Below are 24416 nucleotides of genomic sequence, written 5' to 3' on the forward strand. Positions count from 1 at the left end.
TATGGTCCCTTTACACTTGATTATGACCCACCGGGCCGATAAATCGTATAAAAGTGTAACATTGTTTGTGTTATACCTCCTACTCTCATGTGTAGGTGACATGTAAGTGTTCCCAGCACAACCTCTATCTCTCCCCAGGGAAAGCTGACCAAGTGAAACCAAGGGTCACCCCACCATCTCCAGTTGTCTTAACATTCGTGGGCAACATGCAAAAGCAGCCAGTACTTAACCTGCACAGTAAAAATAACATAACTATCGGCTCCCCTTGCATAGCAACATGGTTTTCTGGTGAGACAGACATGTTGCCCTCTCACTGCCCAATACAAAGATGGCCACCTTCGGCATCCTAGACGCAACGTCAGCCATGACCGCGGCCCAATCAGCAATACTGGGTACCGCCCCCACCCGTGACGTCCCGCACCCAAGCCCCGCCCTACTCTCCTGATTCTATATAAGGACCCCCCTCCGCAGCCGGCCTCGGCTGGCTTGATCCTGTCTGACGGACTCCTCCATTACACGCACGCTCGCAGGCTGCAGCGCACACAGGCACACCACCCGCTTCCCAGGCTCCATTCCTTCGCTGTTGGATTAGCTGCGACGCCGCTGAGCCCCATTCTCGCCCGCGCCCCACCCGGGCATATGGCCAGAGCCGCCTCTGTGATTTCTACCTTGGGCCCCCACACCACTCTTTAAAAATTCCGCCAAAAAAGAGAAGACGATTCCCCAAGTCCTTTGGGCCGTTATCTCACGTAAGTACCCGGATTATGGAGATGGGGGGGGGAGGAACCCGTGGGGTAGGTTCTCGAATCGGGCCCCTGTGTAGGGTTCGTTCGTGACGGCGCCCTCTGCTGGCGGCGGCGGGGGAGGCCCTGCCAGGCCGCTACTAGGGCTTGTATCATGTATGAGCGGCGCTGCGCGCGCGACACCCGGGCCCGGACTGCCTAGCGGGAGCGCGCCTGGCTGGCGGCGATGGGCAAGGTCACGTGACGGCTGGCTGAGCAGCGGGCCAGGTGGTGGGGGGGAAGTGGTTATTCTTTTGACAAGCGCGGGAGATTCAAAAGGCTGCTGGCCTACCGCTGTATTACCAGGGTCTGCCTGTATGGGGCAGTGTTGTAGTGTGACCAGCAAGCCCTATGGCTGCAGTGCAGAGTGGTCAGTCATGTCACAGGGGTCTCCAAAATATGGATGGTCATGGGTGAGTTTGCCACCAATGCTCACCATTTGTACTAGTACAGGGGTTCTCAAACTCTGTCCTCAGGACCCCACACAGTACACTAGGTCATCAGACAGGTGCATTCATCACTGACTTACAGAAATGCGGCTGCGGCCCATTCAGAGCATGGATTTGCCATATTGGGGACAGAGCGAACATCAGCGCCCTTCTGCTTAGTATTCAGTTGCTGCGTTATAATCAAAGCTGGGTCCATGTCCTTCTCCCTGATGGTAAAAGCATTCTACATCGGTCATAGACCACCGATGAATCATTGATGACCGATGTCCATCCCTACTCCAGAGCATTTGTTCCCCTTTATGTATCTTCTGTGGCATAGAAGGGACAACTGCAAATGTGGGTCCAGTGACAGCCAGCTTGCTGCTACATACAAGTACTAGCCAGGATTACCAGTGCTTCCAGTGACTTGCAATTTGTGTATTGAAGGTTTTACTGCTGTTAATTGAGTTCTTGGCAGTTGTTTGTGGCGCTGACTAGTCCTATAGGACCCACTTGTGCACGAAGGACCTTCTGCTGTACAGCTGCTGGCCGGTCTGTGGTTGGATTACACCAGCATCAAGGTTGTCATTGAATATTGCATGAGCCGACCACAGTGCAGCGAATGTATTGCAGGATGGCTGCAGCAGCTGGTAGTGTTCCTTGCATTCAGCTTCCCGACTTTGGGCAAGTGTTGTGCAGTTTTGTAATATTACACAATATTGCAATGGTTAGGGTAATGCACTAATGTAATGCGTTCTTGCAATATGTCATTGGGAATGTGAGAGGGTGTTAAGGCCCATACACACTAGGAGATTTTCATTTCAAAAGACTGACAAAATCCCATAAAGATATATCTGTCACCGAAGTAGTGCGTACACACTGAGCTATTTTCCCAAGGAGCGAGAGATTTTAGGTAGGAGGAAAGGCCCATACACACTGGGCGACTTTGAGCAGAAAGTCATCCAAAACAGCCTGTTTGAGCGGCTTAAAGCTCAAAGCCGCCCAGTGTGTATGGCCTGGCAATGAGCGGTTAGCGCTGCTGCGTGCTCCGCTATGCAACGCCGTCCTCCCTCGGCACTTGGGGCTTGATTCAGAACTGATTGCAGGTCTGCATATATTCGGAGCCCAGCAATAAGGTCAACGCCATGTGTACAGCTACGATTTTATTTGCAGCTGTGCATGTAGGGAGAAATCCAAAATATACATTGGTGGCCAGTGGCGACAGTAACATATACATGGCTTGCCTGCGCCAGCCATGTATACATTGCTGCCATAAAAAATATACATTGGTGGCCAGTGGTGCCGGTAATGTGTACATTGCTGGCCAATAATCATTGGTGGGCAGTGTAGGAGACCTTGCTGCTGCCGCGCTCCGTGCAGTAGGTGAGTGCGGTGCGTTCTGACATGCTGTAGCCTGGCACTGCTGTGTGGCCGGGTGGGGGAGCCATGGAGGGGAGCGGGCGGCGTGATGGTGAATATGCTCTGTGTGGAGCAGGCTCTGAGAACAGGAGGAGGGTGCAGGGCGGTCTGCTGGGCTGAAAGTCTGTCCTTTCAACCCAGCGGCCATACACACCTACTGATGGCTGAAATTTGTTGCTAGCAGTCCATCGCTGAGGCATACACACTCTTCGATTTCATCAACAAATCGCTCAAACAGCCCGTTTTGAGCGATTTTGCGCTGAAAATCGACCAGTGTGTATGGGCATTTAGTAATCATGAGCATTCAGTTAAAAGCTTGCCTTTATAGTGGTTGCAGCCTAATGTAAAAGGCCCACTTTAAGCCGCAGTATCAACTGATTTTAACATCGATATTTTCTCTCGCAACCCATGGAAGAGTGCCGGCTAGTGCAGTTAGGACATATGACGGGTGTGTGTGCAGCCAGCATTTACAAACTGTCATTGAGAAGAGGAAAATATATATTTTCACTTTGTCTTGAAAATATAATGTAACTATTCATAGAATAGATTATTCCAGTGGTTCTCAAACAGCTCACTGTCTCCAAGTCACCCGGCAGGTGCATTCATTACTCATTGACACATTTTAAGAAATCCACAGGTGGAGCTAATGTCACTTGTGATTTTGTGAGGAAACATGCACTGTGTGGGGTCCTGAGGACCGAGTTTGAGAATCTTTGGATTATATCAATTCTCAAAGCATTTTGCTATTGGGCCCCAAATGTCAATGACAATTATTACAGTAACTGAGAAATTTGCTGCAGGGCACTACCCGTATATATGAGTAGTTTGCTTTCTATGGAGTGGTGGTTCTGCTCCCTGATAAAATGCTTGTGAAAAGAACGTGATTTTGAGTAAATATAACCTATTTATGTAATAAAGATAAAGGGAACCTTGGTCTTAACAGGCACCTGAAATTTAGTTTCTTTTTAAAAAGTGAAACCCTGTCTGTTGCAGCAGTGGGTCCCCGTGCATCGCCATCTTAAATGCTTTCACCATGGAAATGGGACGGAAATGCAACCGCACATAGCGGCCTTTGCAAATAATAGGATTGACCAGACTGCATCTAAAAAAATAAGCAAAGAGTCAGATGTTAACCTTGGTATACAGTGACTCCTTTTCTGGCGAGACTGGTTCATGCCACATACATTTATCCAGACATCTGTCTTTCGGGCTTGCTGAATACGGGATTACCTTTGTTTTGCCTTCCGCCATGGAGGATCGTGCCCATAAAACATGTCACATTAGCGCTTTCACCAGCGTTGCCTACTGTTATGTGCTTGTTCCCTGCCTCTGTGTTTCACACGAGTCCTTGTGATAAATCGCATTGCACAGAGACTGTGGATGGATATGTGAGCTGTGATGTGCAATGCAGCATTCTACAGAAATGTCAGCGTGTTTGCATTAAGCACATGTCTCCATACAGTTATAGTTGCTATGGTGCGCTGGTCTGCTTGGCAGTCTAGACAGCATGGTAATTGGTTTACCAACTGCTAGTTTTGCAGAGCACATTTAGTCTTTGAAGAATATAAGGAGCTTATGAGTACACTCGCTGCAAATCTTTCTTTCTGTAATAAATGCAATGGGGACGCTTTAGTAAGTGTCCTATTGCTGCCGTATAGGCTATAATATCTCCTGGGTGGCCAGATGCTGTATTGGCTGGTTTGTCATCTATAAATGCCTGCTACACTTATCTGCTGTGCACTTTTGGCAGAGAAAGGGTTATAGGAAGCTGGGATGGCCGGACAATCCACCCAAGTCTTGCCCCGCATTGGCGCCGTGCAGATCCTCTTATCACTCCAGGCTGTGTGCATACTGTCAGTGTTGGTGGCAACAGTGCAAATGGAGAGTGCAGGGTGGGGTGAGGGATTTCTTTCCGGTCTGGACCAGCCCAATCTAGTTTTCGCTTCTTCCTGTCATTAAATGAACAATATACTCTGCTCTCGTTGGGGTTTCACTCTGTCTGACTGGCCGGGAGACTGCGCTGCGGGGTGAAGTCATGCAGCAGTCAGGAGTCCTGCACAGCAATGGAATCTGATGACTTGGGTAAATGTCTGAGGTAACGGAATTGCTGGCACAGTAGTCTTTGGAGTGGTTTATATTGCTTTCATCCATATTTCTGAAGTTTTGATAACTGCTGGCACCTAAAAGCAATTTAGAAAAAGAGCGTTTTGCGGATTAAAAACTCTAAGCCACATCCAAGTGGACTTAATGGAAAACCTGGCATGCTACATGCTTTGTGCAATGAACATGAATCCGTGCGTTTAGGAAACTCCGTCATGGGTTACTTACTGTCCTGTCAGTTGTTACTGCTGTTGGAGTTCTATGCTGACTGTGGTGCAGGTCTGGTTTCTAAGCAATATCTAACGTTGGTGTTGTGAGGGGAAGACTGGTAAGGTGGTGGATCCTGGTACAGTTCCTGCTCTTCAGATCCGCTCATGTTTGGAGCAGTGCTCTCACCCTCAAGCACAATGAACACACGGCATGCTCCCATTGCTGCTTATGTAACTGCTGCGAACACTGTTTTTCTGAACTCACCACTAAATGCTCCTTGCAATCAGGTGTCTCTGCTGTTTTAAATGTATCTTGTCATACTGTGACATGTGCCTGCATATAAGAGTTTGGTTTTACTTTAGAACAAACAGTGGTCAGGGATCGTACAATAGACAATGGGCAGTTATTTTTAGAATCAAGGATACTTCATATCTTTGCTATTCTATTGCTTGCTTTGCGTCCTACTATCTTCCCATACAATGTATAACCTTGCAAAGTCAGCTTGTGGCGGCTGCCTTCAGTATCAGCTCATATCCGTCACAATGGCTGGATACTAGTCCGACTTATCTGTTCCCGGCCAGTGTCTCTTTAGGCTTAAGCTAATTCTTTTACTTTTTTTTTTCTCTTTTTCAAATGTTAAATTTCACCAAAGCTTTCGATTTCTATAAAAATATTCAGACTGTAGATTTATTGGGTCACCAGCTAACCTTACCGGTGTCTACATGTATCAAGCTTTACAAAGTGATAAAATGGAGTGATAACTGCCAGCCAATAAGCTCCTAACTGCCATGTTACAGACTGGGTTTGAAAAATGACAGGTAGGAACCATTAGCCCGAATTTTTGACTACACTGGAATAGTCGATTACAGGATACATGCAATTTAGTTAAAAATTGTTTTTGCATTGCATTATGGACTACATGGGAGAGGGCATCGCAAGGCAAAATAAACCGTTTTGTACTAGACGCAATGTGATTTGAACTTGACAGTTCAAATCGCACATGATCATCGCAGCGTGGCGCAGCTTAAAGGAAAATACGAACGTCTTGATTTGTTAGTCTTGTAGCATAGTTGATTTTTCTCTAGTCACACATCACTGAGCTGTAATTTTGCTTTTTTTCTTGAATGTATTTGTTTGATTTCTGAATTGCTTTAGACTGTACGTAAGAAATCTGATATTGCTCTGTACAATGCCGACTTATACAGCCACAGCTATACTGCAGTCGTCACAGCAGGTATTTCCCTGTGCATTCAGATTAATCCATTGCCCATAGAATTTTTGACCTGCGGAGTGGATTCTGTACCTGAGGCTAAAGGGGCATACACACGTAGAGATGTGTGCTAAGCTATTTAGGCTAGGTGATTCCCTGTGTCCAGATCGCCCATGGAGAGCACATACACATGCAGAGATTTGTGCGAAGGCCGGGTAGTGGTTCTGAATCAGAGATTTCGATCACTGTCGCTCATTCTGTACACAGACATTTGCAGTCACCTGCTAAGCAATTTGACTAGATTTGGATGACAAAATCTCTCCGTTTGTATGCCCCTTTAGGATTAGCATATGCCGTCACTTATCCCTTATACTTTCTCCAACTTACACTAGAAGTGGTCTTGATCTGAGGAAGTAAAGAGCTCTTTGTAAGCCTGGGAAATGTCAGAAGCAGTGGCAACGTTAGGCGACAGCTAGCAGATTCCTGGGATAGTTGCAGCCAGCATTTACAGAATGTTATTGAGAAAAGGAAAAATATATATTTGCAGTAGAGAAGACTGCAGTATGTCTCGTAAAAAAATATATAATTATACATAGAATAGGTTATATCACTGGATCTCAAACTGTACTGTTAGGGGGCCCACAACTGTCAATGAGAATTATTACAGGAACTCTGCAAGTTGCTGCAGAACAGTGTCCCTATATGTATATAAGTAATACTTACTGTGGTCTGGTAATTCCTCTCACTGAAAACGTCTCAAGAACATATTTCCAATAAAATATGAATCTCTTATATATTTAGCCAGATCTGTCACTCAAACCCAGTCTCTAACGGTGGGCGGGGCTCCACATACACACAGACCTGGCCAACGTCATACACTGCCCTGGCTTCTACACCAGGCAGCTGCAGCAAGTCACCGACAACCAACCCCCTCAGCGCAAACACCCCCACCCCCCCTGCCCCACGGGTGCACAACACGCCCCCAACCCCACCCCCTTCACTTTCCAACTTCTCTCTACCGCCCACACCGCCCCTCCCAGCACAAATACCCTCCGTCCGAGGACGCCCCCCCCCCCCCCCCCCCCCCCCCCCCCCGCAGGTGCACAGCGCACCACCAGCCACTGCCAGCCCAGCTACATTATGCGGCGCTGGCTCCGCCTATATTGCCCGCCCCTTGCTGCACGCCGTCCAAAGGCGCATCCCCCCACACCCGCCTGGATCAACACACTGCGCTGGCTCCGCCCACATTGCCCGCGCATCCACCCACACCCGGACGCAGTGTTGAGCCCAGAGAGCTGCCTCCGCACACACACTGGCCGCCCACCCGCCCCTTGCTGCACGCCATCCAAAGGCGCATCCCCCCACACCCGCCCGGATCAACACACGGCGCTGGCTCCGCCCACATTGCCCGCGCATCCCCCCACACCCGGACGCAGTGTTGAGCCCAGAGAGCTGCCTCCGCACACACTGGCCGCCCACAGACGCCCGGATCCCAGGTGCACAGTGCACCGCTAGCCTGCCGCCTGCCATTGCTGCCTCAAGCTGACCAAAGCTGCCGCTGCCCGACGCTGTCCTGGACATTATACCATCCAGCGCCACCCTCCAGCCCCTGCACTCTGGATGACCTGCTGCCGCTCACCAACAGTAAGTACCAACCCACTGTCACCCCTGCTGACGCTGACCACCACTGTTCAGCTCCCTAACTACCATCCCACCACCCCATACCACTACAATGCCTCTCCCACCATGGGGTGCTGGGTGCCATAATAGGTGTGCTAAAGTAGTAAACAGCACCAGTACATGCAGCATTTACTACTTTAGTAGGCTAATGGCACCCAACACCCCATACCACTACACCACTAACGCCACTTCAAACACACCTCTCCTCCCTTACCGCACTATCACCCCTGCATGCCTCCAATACTCACTACTACTACTACACACACACACACACACGCATGCATGCCTCCAATACTCACTACTACACACATCATGCCTCCAATACTTACACACACACACACGTGCACCCACCCCCAGCCCCTGCACTCTGGATGACCTGCTGCCGCTCACCAACAGTAAGTACCAACCCACTGTCACCCCTGCTGACGCTGACCACCACTGTTCAGCTCCCTAACTACCATCCCACCACTACAATGCCTCTCCCACCATGGGGTGCTGGGTGCCATAATAGGTGTGCTAAAGTAGTAAACAGCACCAGTACATGCAGCATTTACTACTTTAGTAGGCTTATGGCACCCAACACCCCATACCACTACACCACCAACGCCGCTTCAAACACACCTCTCCTCCCTTACCGCACTATCACCCCTGCATGCCTCCAATACTCACTACTACTACTACACACACACACACACACACACACACACACACACACACACACACACACGCATGCATGCCTCCAATACTCACTACTACACACATCATGCCTCCAATACTCACACACACACACGTGCACCCACCCCCAGCCCCTGCACTCAGGATGACCTGCTGCCGCTCACCAACAGTAAGTACCAACCCACTGTCACCCCTGCTGACGCTGACCACCACTGTTCAGCTCCCTAACTACCATCCCACCACTACAATGCCTCTCCCACCATGGGGTGCTGGGTGCCATAATAGGTGTGCTAAAGTAGTAAACAGCACCAGTACATGCAGCATTTACTACTTTAGTAGGCTTATGGCACCCAACACCCCATACCACTACACCACCAACGCCGCTTCAAACACACCTCTCCTCCCTTACCGCACTATCACCCCTGCATGCCTCCAATACTCACTACTACTACTACTACACACACACACACACACACACACACACACACACACACACACGCATGCATGCCTCCAATACTCACTACTACACACATCATGCCTCCAATACTCACACACACACACGTGCACCCACCCCCAGCCCCTGCACTCAGGATGACCTGCTGCCGCTCACCAACAGTAAGTACCAACCCACTGTCACCCCTGCTGACTCTGACCACCACTGTTCAGCTCCCTAACTACCATCCCACCACCCCATACCACTACAATGCCTCTCCCACCATGGGGTGCTGGGTGCCATAATAGGTGTGCTAAGTAGTAAATAGCACCAGTACATGCAGCATTTACTACTTTAGTAGGCTTATGGCACCCAACACCCCATACCACTACACCACCAACGCCGCTTCAAACACACCTCTCCTCCCTTCCCGCACTATCACTCCTGCATGCCTCCAATACTCACTACTACTACTACACACACACACACACACACACACACACACACGCATGCATGCCTCCAATACTCACTACTACACACATCATGCCTCCAATACTCACACACACACACGTGCACCCACCCATGCCTCCCAATACTCACAACTCCATGCCACATGCTTCACACTCTACACCACTCACAAAACACACAACCTCACCTTTTACACTCACATCTGCAATACACATGCACCTCACACTACTTCACCTAACACATCCACACATCTATTTACACTCTCCATAACCTGCTGCCACCAAACGACAATCTCCACCACCATATGTAAGTACCACCCACCACCCCATACCACTACACCACCAACGCCTTTTCTAACACAGCTCTCCTCCCTTAAACATGTAATCAAACACTATATTGTGGGGGTTTAAAACACACACACACACACACACACACACACACACACTACACACACACACGCATGCATGCATGCCTCCAATACTCAAAACTACACAAACACACACACACACACGCATGCCTCCAATACTCACTACTACACACACATCCATGCCTACAATACACACACACACACACACCTAACACCTATCCATGCCTCCAATACTCACACAACGCGCGCACCGACCCATGCCTCCCAATACTCACAACTCCATGCCACAGGCTTCATACTACTTACCCTATGTCTCTATTATCTCCTGCACCCTACACCACTCACAAAACACACAACCTCACCTTTTACACTCACATCTGCAATACACATGCACCTCACACTACTTCACCTAACACATCCACACATCTATTTACACTCTCCATAACCTGCTGCCACCAAACGTCACTCTACACCACCATATGTAAGTACCACCCACCACCCCATACCACTACACCACCAACGCCTTTTCTAACACAGCTCTCCTCCCTTAAACATTTCATCTAACACTATATTGTGGGGGTTTAAACACACACACACACACACACACACACACACACACACATGCATGAATGCCTCCAATACTCAAAACTACACAAACACACACACACACACACACACACACACGCATGCCTCCAATACTCACTACTACACACACATCCATGCCTCCAATACTCACACACACGTGCGCACAGACCCATGCCTCCCCATACTCACAACTCCATGCCACAGGCTTCACACTACTTACCCTATGTCTCTATTATCTCCTGCACCCTACACCACTCACAAAACACACAACCTCACCTTTTACACTCACATCTGCAATACACATGCACCTCACACTACTTCACCTAACACATCCACACATCTATTTACACTCTCCATAACCTGCTGCCACCAAACGTCACTGAGTACCACCATATGTAAGTACCACCCACCACCCCATAACACTACACCAACAACACCTCTTATAACACACCTCTCCTCCCTTAAACATTTCATCTAACACTATATTGTGTGGGTTTAGACACACACACACACACACACACATGCATGCCTCCAATACTCACTACCACACACACACACACACATGCATGCCTCCAATACTCACTACCACACACACACACACACACATGCATGCCTCCAATACTCACCACTACACACACACATCCATGCCTCCAATACTCACAACTCTACACGCACACACACCCATCCATGCCTCCAATACTCACACACACGCGCGCACAGACCCATGCCTCCAATACACACACACGCGCACCGACCCATGCCTCCAATACACACACACGCGCACAGACCCATGACTCACAAGACTCACAACTCCATGCCACATGCTTCACACTACTTACCCTATATCTCTATTATCTCCTGCACCCTACACCACTCACAAAACACACAACCTCACCTTTTACACTCACATCTGCAATAAACATGCACCTCACACTACTTCACCTAACACATCCACACATCTATTTACACTCTCCATAACCTGCTGCCAACAAACGTCACTCTACACCACCATATGTAAGTACCTCTCACCAACCCATAACACTACACCAACAACACCTCTTATAACACACCTCTCCTCCCTTAAACATTTCATCTAACACTATATTGTGTGGGTTTAGACAAACACATGCATGCCTCCAATACTTACTACTACACACACACACACACACACATGCATGCCTCCACAAAAATTCTTCATAACACTATCACATACTACACCCCCCTTTGCAATTCTAAGCACTTTCATTTAAAAACAATTAGGCTCTCACTCAAATGCACTTCACGCACATTATTCAGAAACAATTACACTACATCTCACACTCACATATTTCTACTTCTAATGGGGCGAAGCCCCTCACGACGGTGTGAAGAGCGCCCGGAGGGCGCGATGAATCACCTAGTTAAATATATAACCAAGATAAAGGGTGCATTGGGCTTACTGACGCTTTGGCCACCTAAAATTTAAAGTCTAAAAAAACCAAGCCTATTGCTGCCAAAAATTCTTTCACCCTGAAGTTTACTTCTGTCATCTTTCTGCTCCCTATGGGGCTGATTCATTTGTATATTGCACCCAATCTAGTCCATAGTGATATTGAGCTGATTGTGCTGATAACGGCATAAAACTGCTAAACCCCAAGCACTTTAGTGTTGCAAATCCATTTTGGAACCCTTGTAACCTGTATTGCATCTGATAGTTTTCTCTTGTGGAACTTTAAATCAGTGGTTCCCAAACTGTGTGCCGTGGCACCCTGGTGTGCTTTGGTGGACTTGCCTTGGTTGGTGGTCGAGGACCAATTCAAGTTACGTCCAATATAATAGTCAAATTATGGACAAACAGAAGGGAATCCTGTCCATTACCCCATAACTGATCCTAAGTATGAGATATAAACACATTTTATATAACTTAATATTTGTTTCTGACTGTCTTAATGATAAGCCTTTAGCCTATGGGGGCTGCGAAAACATTTCTGGTGCTTCGGGGTGCAGTGATTCAAAAAGTTTGGGAACCCCAGCTTTAAATATTATCTATTGAGGGGCAGTGCATGGTTTAAACTAGCAGATATGCTCACCCAAAAAGCTGCTGTTGGATTTGCTAGATACATTTCATTATACTGATGCAGTAGAAATCTTGAAGGTAGATTATAACATTTCCCTTGCCACAAACGACTGCTTTTCAAGAATACCGTACTATATAATGAGGTCGTGATTGAACTAATGTTCTCTGTTGAAGTGGGCGCCATCTGAGCTAGTGTTGCAGGCCAGTTCCCTCTGTAGATGGTTTCAGCGACATCCCCTCCTTTGCCTTTAGTGTTTTAGTGCTGGGGACGGCTCGCACCAGGCACTTGTACAGCTGAGGTCTCTCCCTGCAGCAGGAGAGATCTGGCACTGCAGCTCAGGATGCAGGCTGGCTGCTTTCAGAGAAACAGCTCTCCGATATGAGGGCATGTGAGGCCAGTTAGCCACGTGCTTCTCTAGATGATTCCGCCAGACGTTTTCTGTGGCTGTTTCCAGAGAATCGGAAACATCGTTTTTATGTTGTCTGTGGGAGCTCGCAGGCTAATTACTAGATTATAAAATGGTAGATGCTCAGATCAATGTAGTATTACTTCTCAGGTGGATGAAAGGGAAGGTTATGCTAATGGGGATGGTGTTGGGATACCAGCACTTGGGAACTGCCAGAAGACAGGCAGCAGCGTCCCGATGATCATGACACCCTTTAGGTGCCTCTGCTAATCCCCAGCAGCCTAAAGCCCTGTACATGCTAGATGACCCACAGGACCACTGATGTAGTTAACAATATCTGCCTTCCCACAGGTGACGTCTCTGACCCTGGGCTACACAGCCAGAATTGATCGAGGAGAGGGATTTCTTGTAACGATGCACGTGACCGCCGATATTGAGCGTGCACACACATTGTGACATCTGAATCATCTCTCCGGCCTTCTGACCAGTGGTTACCATGAGAGCTCAGACCATATCGCCGGGACTGTATTGTGTGTACACCCCTGAATATAAGTTTGTTACTGGAACAGCCGATTAGATGCAAATCTTCCGTGCATAATTACATCTTCAAGCCGCAGCTTTTTGGGAATTTGCGGTCTGGTACACTTTGTAAAGTTTATTAAAGGGCGTTTATGGACACAGGAGGTCAGTCTGTTTAAAGGCAGCTGTATAATTCCATCTGTGTATATCAGGGGTGACCAAACCTGTCCTCAAGATCTACCAACAGTTCACGTGGTTCAGGCAACCGGCGGACCTGCAGTAGAAATGACTGCAGCAGGTTTGAAAATGTGAGGTATACCCCTTTCACACAAGCCTAAATTCACGGGTTGGCCCCAGGAACAACCTGCGACTATTGCTGGTATGAAAGGTTCCTGGGAAAATTTGCCAGGATTTCTACCCTGCTGGCCAGCAGGGTTGCTCCCGGGATACAGGCCAGTGTAAAAGGTACTTGCCCGGGTTGCTGATGCTTCCTTCTAGCTGCAGTGGCGTTCAGGCAGCAGGGATCCGGGCAGCTGGGAGCTTGTAGGCGGGAAGTGCTGCTGAATTTGAAAACATTTTGAAAAGACTAGCTGGATGCTGATAGGTTGGATTCAGCCAATCAGTGTCAGGCCAGTCTTTTCAATGTCTCCTGGTGTCGATTATACTGGTTACAAACTGCAGCAGGTTCACAGAAGCCTACTTCTAAACACTAAGGGCCGAATTCAGTTATATCGCACCTGGTCTCCCATCTAAAGTGATGCTAAAAACCGAAACAAACTAGTTGACAATAGAAAGATCGACAATCAAAGTGTTGTCATGAGTTTTTCACATTTTTGGATGAGCAGACATGTCTGTGAATGACATAATTCAATTGTAGACAGCCACTGACCTACTACCAATTGAACAGACAAAACAATCGCCCAGTACCCACGATAAGCCATAATGTATATTAGGATTAGTTTTATTTCCTTTAGTTAGTGGAATTACGATCCATCCAAACTTTTGCTGTGGCAGAGTCTTTTCCCAAGTCACCAGGTTCAAAGCCATCTGTAACCAGATTACTCACTCGTGTCATCTGATGCAGTTGTATGTGTGCGTATCAAAAATAACAAATCAGGACAGAGACATGTAAGACATGATATAGCTGCGTTCTATTTTCAGCCAGCCAATAGCGAGGGCGGAATCATAAATCCATTTTGAATGCACTTCAACATACTAGACCTTAATAGTCCCACTGAGGGCTGTGACAGCAGATGCACATTTCTCGTCCCTGACCAAGGTTACACAGGTGCTAATGGGTTCACTGCTGGCGAGCGCTGGACGTTTTAGTAGTTCTCAAGCTGACCATACATCTACAGATTTATTGTCTGATCTGGTTGGAACAATAACCTGGAAATATCTGAGTGACTGTCAGTTTTCCAGCATTTCCAAGCAAATGGTCAGCTGTCATTTGCTCTCATCCATAACCAGGTTTTTGTTCCAACCAGACAGATCTGACAATAAATCTGTAGATGTATGGCCAGCTTTACATAAGGCTCCTTTTATTGATAAAAACCTTGGTGCCAAGTTTAAAATAAGAGGCTGAAGTGGCGGTTTTTTTTTGGGGGGGGGGGGGGGGGGGGGGGGGCATCGTCATAAATAAAGCACAATTTTTAACTTAACAATTAATACTTCACTTTAATGATGTAGTTGACTTCTTGCATCAGGACACTGAGATTAGGTCAAGCAATAGACTACAAAGTGTGACCTTGATAGAGGAATATAATCACTAGGTAAACCCCATTTAGGTCGACATCTGAGATAACAGGTTGACAGGGTTTGAAAGTCGACAGGCGGTTCATACCCTACCATCTACTACGGGGCAGTTGGAGAATAAAATAGTGTGCCAGAAGCATGGTGAGTGCAGCAAGCCAAGCGCGGGTAGGTGGTACACTTTGACGGTGTCCATGCTGAATGTGTCGATATTCGGAACAAAAACCTTGAAAAACACCTTGACCGTCCCATTGTTCTATGCTTGTGTCAACCTTCCGACCCGGTTAAACGTAGCTGTGTTGACCTATTTCGGGTGTCTATTTAGGCCCCGTTGACCTTCAGCTATTGAGCCAATGACCCGTTACATATGTAACGGGTAACGTCCTCCTATGCAGGAAAGTCTGGTTTAGCAAACGATAGGGTTTTACTGTACTGTCCATTTCCATGTGTTATATAAAGATTTCTTTCTAACAATATAAATCTCTTGTTGCAGGGCGGATTTCCTTACAAAGCGTTCAACTACCCAGTAGGACTAGGAAAGGCGCTCTATAGGGAGCAGTTCGACTTCAACGCGGAGCCACCTTGGCAGCCTAGCTGATGATAGGCGGTTCCATCTCCTAACTTGTCCATGTAAGTGTTTATCTTCACTGTCTGGGGAGTTTGGGACAAGGGTGATAAGAAGTGCGATGTGGGCGCGCTCCGGGGCTAATGTGTACAGTTCAGTCTGTTTGATGTATTCATCATTCATCCTAAGTTAGCGCAAACAGCTGCCACATGACTATCTCCTCAGGATACACTGAAGGTGCCATGTCATGATGTGCAGGCAGAAAGGATAGTCATGTGCTGTTGTCGTCTGTCCATGTACATTTCCCAGGGAGGACCATACAGCTGTAGAAGCAAGGTGTGCTGATAATACTGTGAGAATGGTAATTGAAGGGAATATCCATACCGTACGCCTGCAGCGTTCCTGCTACGTGCTGCTGCGGCGGCTTGTGAGTGCTCCTTACATAGTGATGCGGCGCTGTCACCCTGCCCACTAGTGAGTCTCCTTGTAATGGCACATACAGTAATCCTGGTACAAACTGCGCTGCCTTTCCATTGCACGTGTTATACTCCCTACCGCCATCAGCCATATATGTATCAGGTGTACTTGTCTTACTGTTTGAGCCTAATGTTTTTGTTGCTTATGTACTGATATTTTTAAAATGGGGGGGCGGTAGGCCTGTAGCTGTGTTGCTCCCAGGCCAGGGGGGCGGTAGGCCTGTAGCTGTGTTGCTCCCAGGCCAGGGGGGCGGTAGGCCTGTAGCTGTGTTGCTTCCAGGCCAGGGGGGCGGTAGGCCTGTAGCTGTGTTGCTCCCAGGCCAGTTTGGCGATAGGCCCTGTAGCTGTGTTGCTCCCAGGCCAGGGGGCGGTAGGCATGTAAGCTGTGCTGCTCCCAGGCCAGGGGTAGGTAAGCCTGTAGCTGTTCTGCTCCCAGGCCAGGGGTAGGTAGGCCTGTAGCTGTTCTGCTCCCAGGCCAGGGGTAGGTAGGCATGTAAACTGTGTTGCTCCCAGGCCAGGGGGGCGGTAGGCCTGTAGTTGTGTTGCTCCCAGGCCAGTTTGGCGATAGGCCCTGTAGCTGTGCTGCTCCCAGGCCAGGGGTAGGTAGGCCTGTAGCTGTTCTGCTCCCAGGCCAGGGGGCAGTATGACTGGACCACCCAATGTGGATAGTGATGGGATTATACGCTGGACTTGAGGGCGCCTTCTAAAGAGCTATAATAATCCCTTAAAGCATCCAAGCATTAGCAATGTAGAACTCCAGGAACATCTAGTGCTGTCATATAGCTAATGCATACTACTTAGGAAGTGCTTGACATGTATGTTGCCATATTGTCTGTCATTTCCAAATAAAAGTGCATTATACTGTGAGTCTATTTCCATCTGCTCTATAAATAAGGGCTGCATTTGTTCTGTGGGTCATTTGACAGTCATTGTTCTTACATACCAGCTAGTCACAATACAGACGGGCTGTGATTGTTAATGTGCTTGTCTTAATTGCTGATGTGTCCTGCATGCAGTGCCACTGAGGATAAAGAATGCTGTGGCACGCTTAATATAGAACACCCTGGGTGTGCCTATTGACTATTGTGTTGGGGCGACGTGCAGACTTACTGGTTTTTGGACACAGTGGTCTCAAATAAATTAAAGAGAGAAAAAAAATCTGTCCCCAAAGCTAGCAATTAGTGACGCAATAAATACAGGACTGTAGCAGGCTGCAAAACTAAAATGTTTCCTCACTGGTATTTGGTGACCGAGGGGTAGATGTATGAAGCAGTGATAAGGGAGAAGTGGCCCATGGCAACCAATCAGCACTGAAGTAACATCTATAATTTGCATAATATACAATTATACAGAGCAGCTGATTGGTTGCCATGAGTCACTTCTCCTCCCTTATCGCTGCTTCATAGATCTACCCCTGAATGGGTTGCCTTTACAGAAGGCTTCCCTGTTACTGAAATAAGTGTTCATTCACCCAATACTACTACTCCCTGGTGGGTTTGGGAACATTGTCATTTCTAAGCACAAAGAGGCTTTTTTAGTAGTACCTAGCCCAAATAACTAATGGGAATCCTCAAGTATCCACTTCTGTAATTGTTTGCAGTAGGTATATTTTGGGGCATGTGTCAAACCTTTCACAGAGTGCTTAATAGGGTGTTAAGGGGTAGATAAGCAGTGATAAGAGAAGTGGCCCATGGCAACCAATCAGATGCTCGGTATAAATTTATATTATGCAAATGATAGCTGTTCAGTGCTGATTGGTTGCCATGGGCCACTTCTCCACTGGCTCACTTCTCCGTTATCACTGCTTCATACATCTACCCCTAAGTGCAGATGTGTCCATAGCAATTGGTTTCTTGGTAGCATTTATCAAGTATCTATTATAACAGGGCTTGACAAATTTCTTAAAAATCTTGGAGCCAGGATGAAAAGTTTAGGAGCCAGAAAAATATAGGGACAGTGCCTGCCAAAACTCAGCGCCTGCGTGCGAATGGATGCTTATTATAAACATCCATTCTCAGCTTGCATGCAGGGAGGCAATCATTTGTTGAATGGTTTCTACAGCGCTCACAGATCTGAGACACCTCTCTGGTGTTTCACATCTATGCGGTAAGCAGGCGGGCAGCTGACACCTGCTGATGTGGTGCGGGGGGCGGGCAGCTGACACTTGCTGATGTGGTGCGGGGGGCGGGCAGCTGACACCCGCTGATGTGGTGCGGGGGGTGGGCAGCTGACACCCGCTGATGTGGTGCGGGGGGGCGGGCAGCTGACACCCGCTGATGTGGTGCGGGGGGGGCGGGCAGCTGACACCTGCTGATGTGGTGCGGGGGGCGGGCAGCTGACACCCGCTGATGTGGTGCGGGGGGCGGGCAGCTGACACCCGCTGATGTGGTGCGGGGGGGCGGGCAGCTGTCACCTGCTGATGTGGTGCGGGGGGCGGGCAGCTGTCACCTGCTGATGTGGTGCGGGGGGCGGGCAGCTGACACTTGCTGATGTGGTGCGGGGGGCGGGCAGCTGACACCTGCTGATGTGGTGCGGGGGGCGGGCAGCTGACACCTGCTGATGTGGTGCGGGGGGCGGGCAGCTGACACTTGCTGATGTGGTGCGGGGGGCGGGCAGCTGACACTTGCTGATGTGGTGGGCGGGCAGCTGACACTTGCTGATGTGGTGCGGGGGGCGGGCAGCTGACACTTGCTGATGTGGTGCGGGGGCGGGCAGCTGACACCCGCTGATGTGGTGCGGGGGGGCGGGCAGCTGACACCCGCTGATGTGGTGCGGGGGGCGGGCAGCTGACACCCGCTGATGTGGTGCGGGGGGCGGGCAGCTGACACCTGCTGATGTGGTGCGGGGGACGGGCAGCTGACACTTGCTGATGTCAGCTGCCCGCCCCCCGCACCACTGGGCCATTTGCATGGGAAAGCCCATAAAATGCTGGGCTCTGCCCCACGCCCGCACTACTAGGTGGGAGCGGGACTTTGAACAGGCAGTTCGCAATGCATGCTTGCAACAGGCATCTGCACAGGCACATACGATAAAAATGTAATCAGAATTACATTAGAAGCAGTCTGCGGTCTGGCAGAAGCTGGGGGGGGGGGGGTGGTGTTCAAGAAATCCGCTTTAGTTAGATAAAAGGGACAGTGGACTCACCAGACTGGCAGGTAGAGGGATATAGTAGAGGGAGCACCTGACTGAACCTCACAGACAGCAGGTCCACTCTCTTGGTGCAATACATTGGCAGCAGAGAGCAGGCAGGAGGGCAGCACCCGTCTCAAGGTGCAGCACCATCAGCAGCAGCCAGTTCTTAGAACCCTCGCCTGGGAGCCATGGTCCAGCTGCTGTCACACATTGCTGACCAGCCAGCAGTCCCTGCCCCCCAGGAGGACACAGCGTCTGGGGAGTGGACAGCGGCTAGCTCCAGCACCCCCGGCTGCCTAGGAACTGCAGACCGTGTAGGAGTCATCGGGAGTCCCGGTGTGAAGGCAGCAAGGGACCTGGTGTGCAGGCCGCCGGGATACGGCAGCTGGTACCCGAAAGACAGATCAGACAGGCGCTCAGACGCAGCGGGGATCAGCACGCAGGAGCTCAGTGGTGCACAATGATTAAGCCACGCCCCCTCCGGCTCGAGTATTGTAATAGCCGCGGTGGAGCTGCAGTGCTCTGCTCTTACAGCCGGGTGAGTTGTGGCTGTTACCGCAAGTACACCTGGCCAGCCATGACCAGATTCTGCTTCCTCCCCCCCAAAAAAATCTGGTCGCCAGGAAGCAGAATCTGGTCGCCATGGTTTGTTGAGCCCTGTATTATAAAATGATGATTAGAATTTGATTGGTTGCTAGGGAATGCAGTTAAAATCCCGGCGGTCGGGATCCCGGCGTTCAGAATACCGACGCCAAAATCCCGACACTTTCTCCCTCCGTGGGTGTCCATGACACCCCTGGAGGGAGAATAAATTAGCGTAGCGAGGCACCGGGCCCGCTGCGTGGCGAGCGCATCCCTTGTCGGGATTCCGGCGTCGGGATTTTGAACGCCAGGATCCCGACCGCCGGGATTTCATACTGAATCTGTTGCTAGGCCTCTTCAGTTCACCATCTACTTGGTAGGTGGTAAACTGAAATGTGTGATGTGTCCCAAAAAGTTACTTTGTGCGGTGGATTTATTTATTAACAGTTTCTTGTGTAGCGCAGCATATTCTGTTGCGCTTTACAATAGGAGACTGTGATGCAACAAAATGGGTGATTAGTCAGTCAAAGGTATGAGGGGCCTTGCTCGCAAGCTTACAATCCATTGGATTTTAGTAGGGTTTCACGGCCTTGCGGTCAAATCATGTGATGGGCTTCTTATCCGAGCAACAGTTTCATTGCTCCATTGGGTGCTATTACTTAGGGCGCATCTCAAAACAATTGATTCACTCCGTTGATGTGTAGCTTAAAAGCACAACGGAATGTGCTGCGATATATAAGAAACTATAAATAAATAAGATTCCGGGTAGACGTAGTATAACATTTCTGGATTGAAGGGGTTTTGGGATGCTGTTGTGTTAAGCACCTTGATAATGTGACACTAGATTCTCTTGTACACCTTGATAATGTGACACTAGATTCTCTTGTACATGTGTCTTATGCACGCAGTTCTGGAACGCAAGACCTAATTTACGTCTTTTCTTCCAGTTTGTTGCATATTTGTAGGACCCAAAAAGACCTATAAGACCCCTTATTTGACGTTTCTTGGTTTATGATTTGTCGGTTTTGCGGAATACGGCTGAGATGAAAGGATTTAATGAAGATGCGAATTACTCCATTGGCTTACTGGATGATACAGCGACTCCTAGAGATGTCATTAATAATTACATCTACGAGCACACCTTGGTAAGTCTTACCGTTCTAATGCAGCCATTACACAACCTTTGGTACTCTTTACCTAGCACGGCGCCCACGATTTTGATCGTGGGCATCGCAGGTAAAAAAATCGCGGGTATCGCGGCCATTGAATGCACTAAAAATCGGGTGCGACGCGATGCCCGCGATTTCCCATAGGGAACAATGTTACATTTCTCAATTGACCCGATTTTACTGTTCAATGCCTCAATTTACACGATTTTTCCATAGGAAACAATGTTAAATGGCCCACAGAGGCCAAATAGACACCCTGAAGTGTGAAATGGCCCCCACAATTGTTAACGCCACCCCACGATCAACGTCAACCCGAAGCGTGGCGAGCCCGCGAGGGGCGGCGGTACGCGTCCTACGACCTTTTCATACCCCCACTATCCACGTCGGCGTGGAGTTGAGAATAGAATAGTGTGGCGAGCCACCGAGCCCAAAGCGTGGCGAGCCCCGCGAGGGGACGCGGATACCTTCACAGGTAAACGCGTCCCTTCGCGGGCTTCACAGGTATCCTCGTCCCCTCGCGGGGCGCGCTGCGCTCGCCACGCTTCGGGCTCGGTGGCTCGCTACGCTCGCCACACTATTCTATTCTCAACTCCACGCCGACGTGGATAGTGGGGGTATGAAAAGGTCGTAGGGCGCGTACCGCTGCCCCTCACGGGCTCACTGCGCTCGCCACGCTTCAGGTTCACGTTGATCGTGGGGTGGCGTTAACAATTGTGGGGGCCATTTCACACTTCAGGGTGGCTATTTGGCCTCTGTGGGCCATTTAACATTGTTTCCTATGGAAAAATCGGGTCAATTGAGGCATTGAACAGAAAAATCGGGTCAATTGAGAAATTTAACATTGGTCCCTATGGGAAATCGCGGGCATCGCGTCGGTCGCGTCGCACACGATTTTTTTAGTGCATTCAATGCCCGCAATGACCGCGATGGGCGCCGTGCTAGGTAAAGAGCACCCAACCTTTATCCATTGCAGTGTGGAACAATTTGCTTCAATGCTTTCTGTGTATTCCCCCATCATTGTCCTCAGACCAACTTTCTATTGTCGCATTTACTGATTGCTCATTCTAGCACCTTCATAATCTGTGCAGTTCCTCTGTCCTGCCTGGGTTGTTACTGTTCTAATGCCGCCCATACAAGGAGCGATGAGGTGCGCACTCCCACGCACATCCCATAGCACAGTATGTGCTACCCGTTCTTTTTTAACTAGATTCCATCGCATTTAGTTCTTCGCATGCGTTTTGAACTAGATTCAATCTAGTTCAAAACAGTTTATCGCTCTGTGTATGGGCTGCATTAAAGCAAAATCTGCTCTCTATGTGCAGACCAGACTGTACAAGAAGCACTGAAGCAGACAGCGACACCCCAAGCAGGAAAGAGAAACTGCACAGATTTCGAAAGGTACAGGGTGGTATAATCGAGAACATGTTTGTCTGGTATGCATTCGGACACTGTTGGACCAATGTGGCGAGACATTGGTGGGCACACAATTGGCCTGGGTCTGGTATGCATTTGGATGCGGTTTGATCAAACCACATTGAGGTTGCTTGATTGGATCCAGATTAGGTTCACAGCCACTAAGACCCCCAATCCTGACCCAATGGGGGGCCCAAAGGGGTGCGGCCACTACACATAGTGGGTCAGGGAAGCAAGATATGGCAAAGTTGCTTAACATAGAGGAGGGTAGAAGACATGGGGTTTAAGAAGAAAATATTTGGTCATATCCGGGAGCTGACCAGAGAGATGGGTACTTGTTTCCTATCTGGGCGCCCACGATCAAAATCGCGGTCATCGGGGGTAAAAATCGCGGTCATCGCGGGTAAAATTGGATGGTCGCGATGACCGCGATCACCGCGATTTTCCCATAGGGAACAATGTTAAAAAGGCTGATTGACCGCGATTTCACTGTTAAATGGCTCAATTGACCCGATTTGGCCATATTAACCCTGAATTAGGCCCAATTAACCCTTAAATGTCCCCACCAATTTTTGACGCCACCCCACGATCCACGCCAACCCGAAGCGTGGCGAGCGCAGCGAGCCCGCGAGGGGCGGCGGTACGCGTCCTCCGACCTTTTCATGCCCTACTATCCACTAGGGCGTGGTGTGAGAATATAATAGTGTGGCGAGCGCAGCGAGCCACCGAGCCCGAAGCGTGGCGAGCCCCGCGAGGGGACGCGGATACCTTCACTGTGAAGGCCGCGAGGGGACGCGCATAATTGTGCAGGTATCCGCGTCCCCTCGCGGGGCTCGCTGCGCTCGCCACGCTTCGGGCTCGGTGGCTCGCTGCGCTCGCCACACTATTATATTCTCACACCACGCCCTAGTGGATAGTAGGGCATGAAAAGGTTGGAGGACGCGTACCGCCGCCCCTCGCGGGCGCGCTGCGCTCGCCACGCTTCGGGTTGGCGTCGATCGTGGGGTGGCGTCAAAAATTTGGGGGGACATTTAAGGGTTAATGGGCTCTGTGGCCCATTTAACATTGATTCCTATGGCCAAATCGGGTGGATTGAGGCATTTAACAGTAAAATCGGGTCCATCGCGGCTTTTAACATTGATTCCTATGGTAAATCGGGAGCATCGCGTCGCGGGCATCGCGGGTACATTTATGGCCGGCCGCGACGCGACCGACACGATTTCCAAGTTTAACATTGGTTTCAATGGGAAATCGCGGGCATCGCGTCGGTCGCGTCGCGGCCATACATAAATGTACCCGCGATGCCCGCGACGGGCGCCCAGATAGGAAACAAGTACCGAGAGATGTATACCCGGCATGGGAAGCTTGTTAAGGGCCTTCCGCTGGACGGATTTGGGTGAAAAATTCAGATGACACTAGGCAGCCACCTCCCGGGTCTGTTGGAAGAGCTGTCAAGCTTAAAACAAGAGATGGATAAAGATCAATTATTGTCAATTGCACAACCAAACCTGAGCGACTCCTGGAACCTCATCTAGTGAACACTACTCACCTTAAGTGAAAACAGTTTGTGGCTGTCTAATACTCCTTTCACACTGCAGCTCTTAAACAGTCTATTGCTGATTTTTTTTTTTTTGCCTTTTAAAACTGTTAGAGCTGCAGTGTGAAAGCACCAGTCTGCATTTACGGGTTACAAATGACCGGTATTTGCAAACAGGTAAAAAGCAGAGTCCTACACGGTTCAGAGCCGTTTTTTATGCAGTGTGAACGGCTCTGAACCAGTATTTAGGACTCGGGCAGCAGTGAGCACTGAGCTGGTCCCGCTCTGTGCATATATAATGAGCGGGACCCTCATATGTGCGCATATGTAATACACCTGACCCGCTTGTTACATATGTGTATATCTAATGAGCAGGACCCGCTCATTAGATATGCACATATGTAATGAGCGGGTTCTGCTAATTAAATATGTACTGTCTCATAGCTACTGT

At 49.2% G+C, this 24416-nt stretch overlaps 1 protein-coding gene across 2 annotated transcripts in view; it reads left to right on the forward strand.

Annotated features, from left to right (window-relative positions):
- The first annotated feature begins 468 nt into the window (after positions 1–468).
- The window catches only part of AZIN1 (antizyme inhibitor 1), a 37201-nt gene continuing 13253 nt past the window's right edge, over positions 469–24416 (forward strand). The window contains exons 1-3 of one of the 2 annotated variants that reach the window (XM_083186949.1): positions 469–749; positions 15585–15721; positions 20794–20991. In XM_083186949.1, coding sequence (XP_083043075.1) covers positions 20890–20991 — 102 coding nt within the window. In that variant the 5' untranslated portion in view covers positions 469–749; positions 15585–15721; positions 20794–20889. Of the gene's footprint in view, positions 750–4578; positions 4725–15584; positions 15722–20793; positions 20992–24416 lie in introns of those variants that run through there. The other variant, XM_083186950.1, reaches the window with a different exon arrangement.

Source organism: Crinia signifera, chromosome 5 (assembly GCF_055691185.1).
Source record: "Crinia signifera chromosome 5, ASM5569118v1, whole genome shotgun sequence".
Lineage (NCBI taxonomy): Eukaryota > Metazoa > Chordata > Amphibia > Anura > Myobatrachidae > Crinia > Crinia signifera.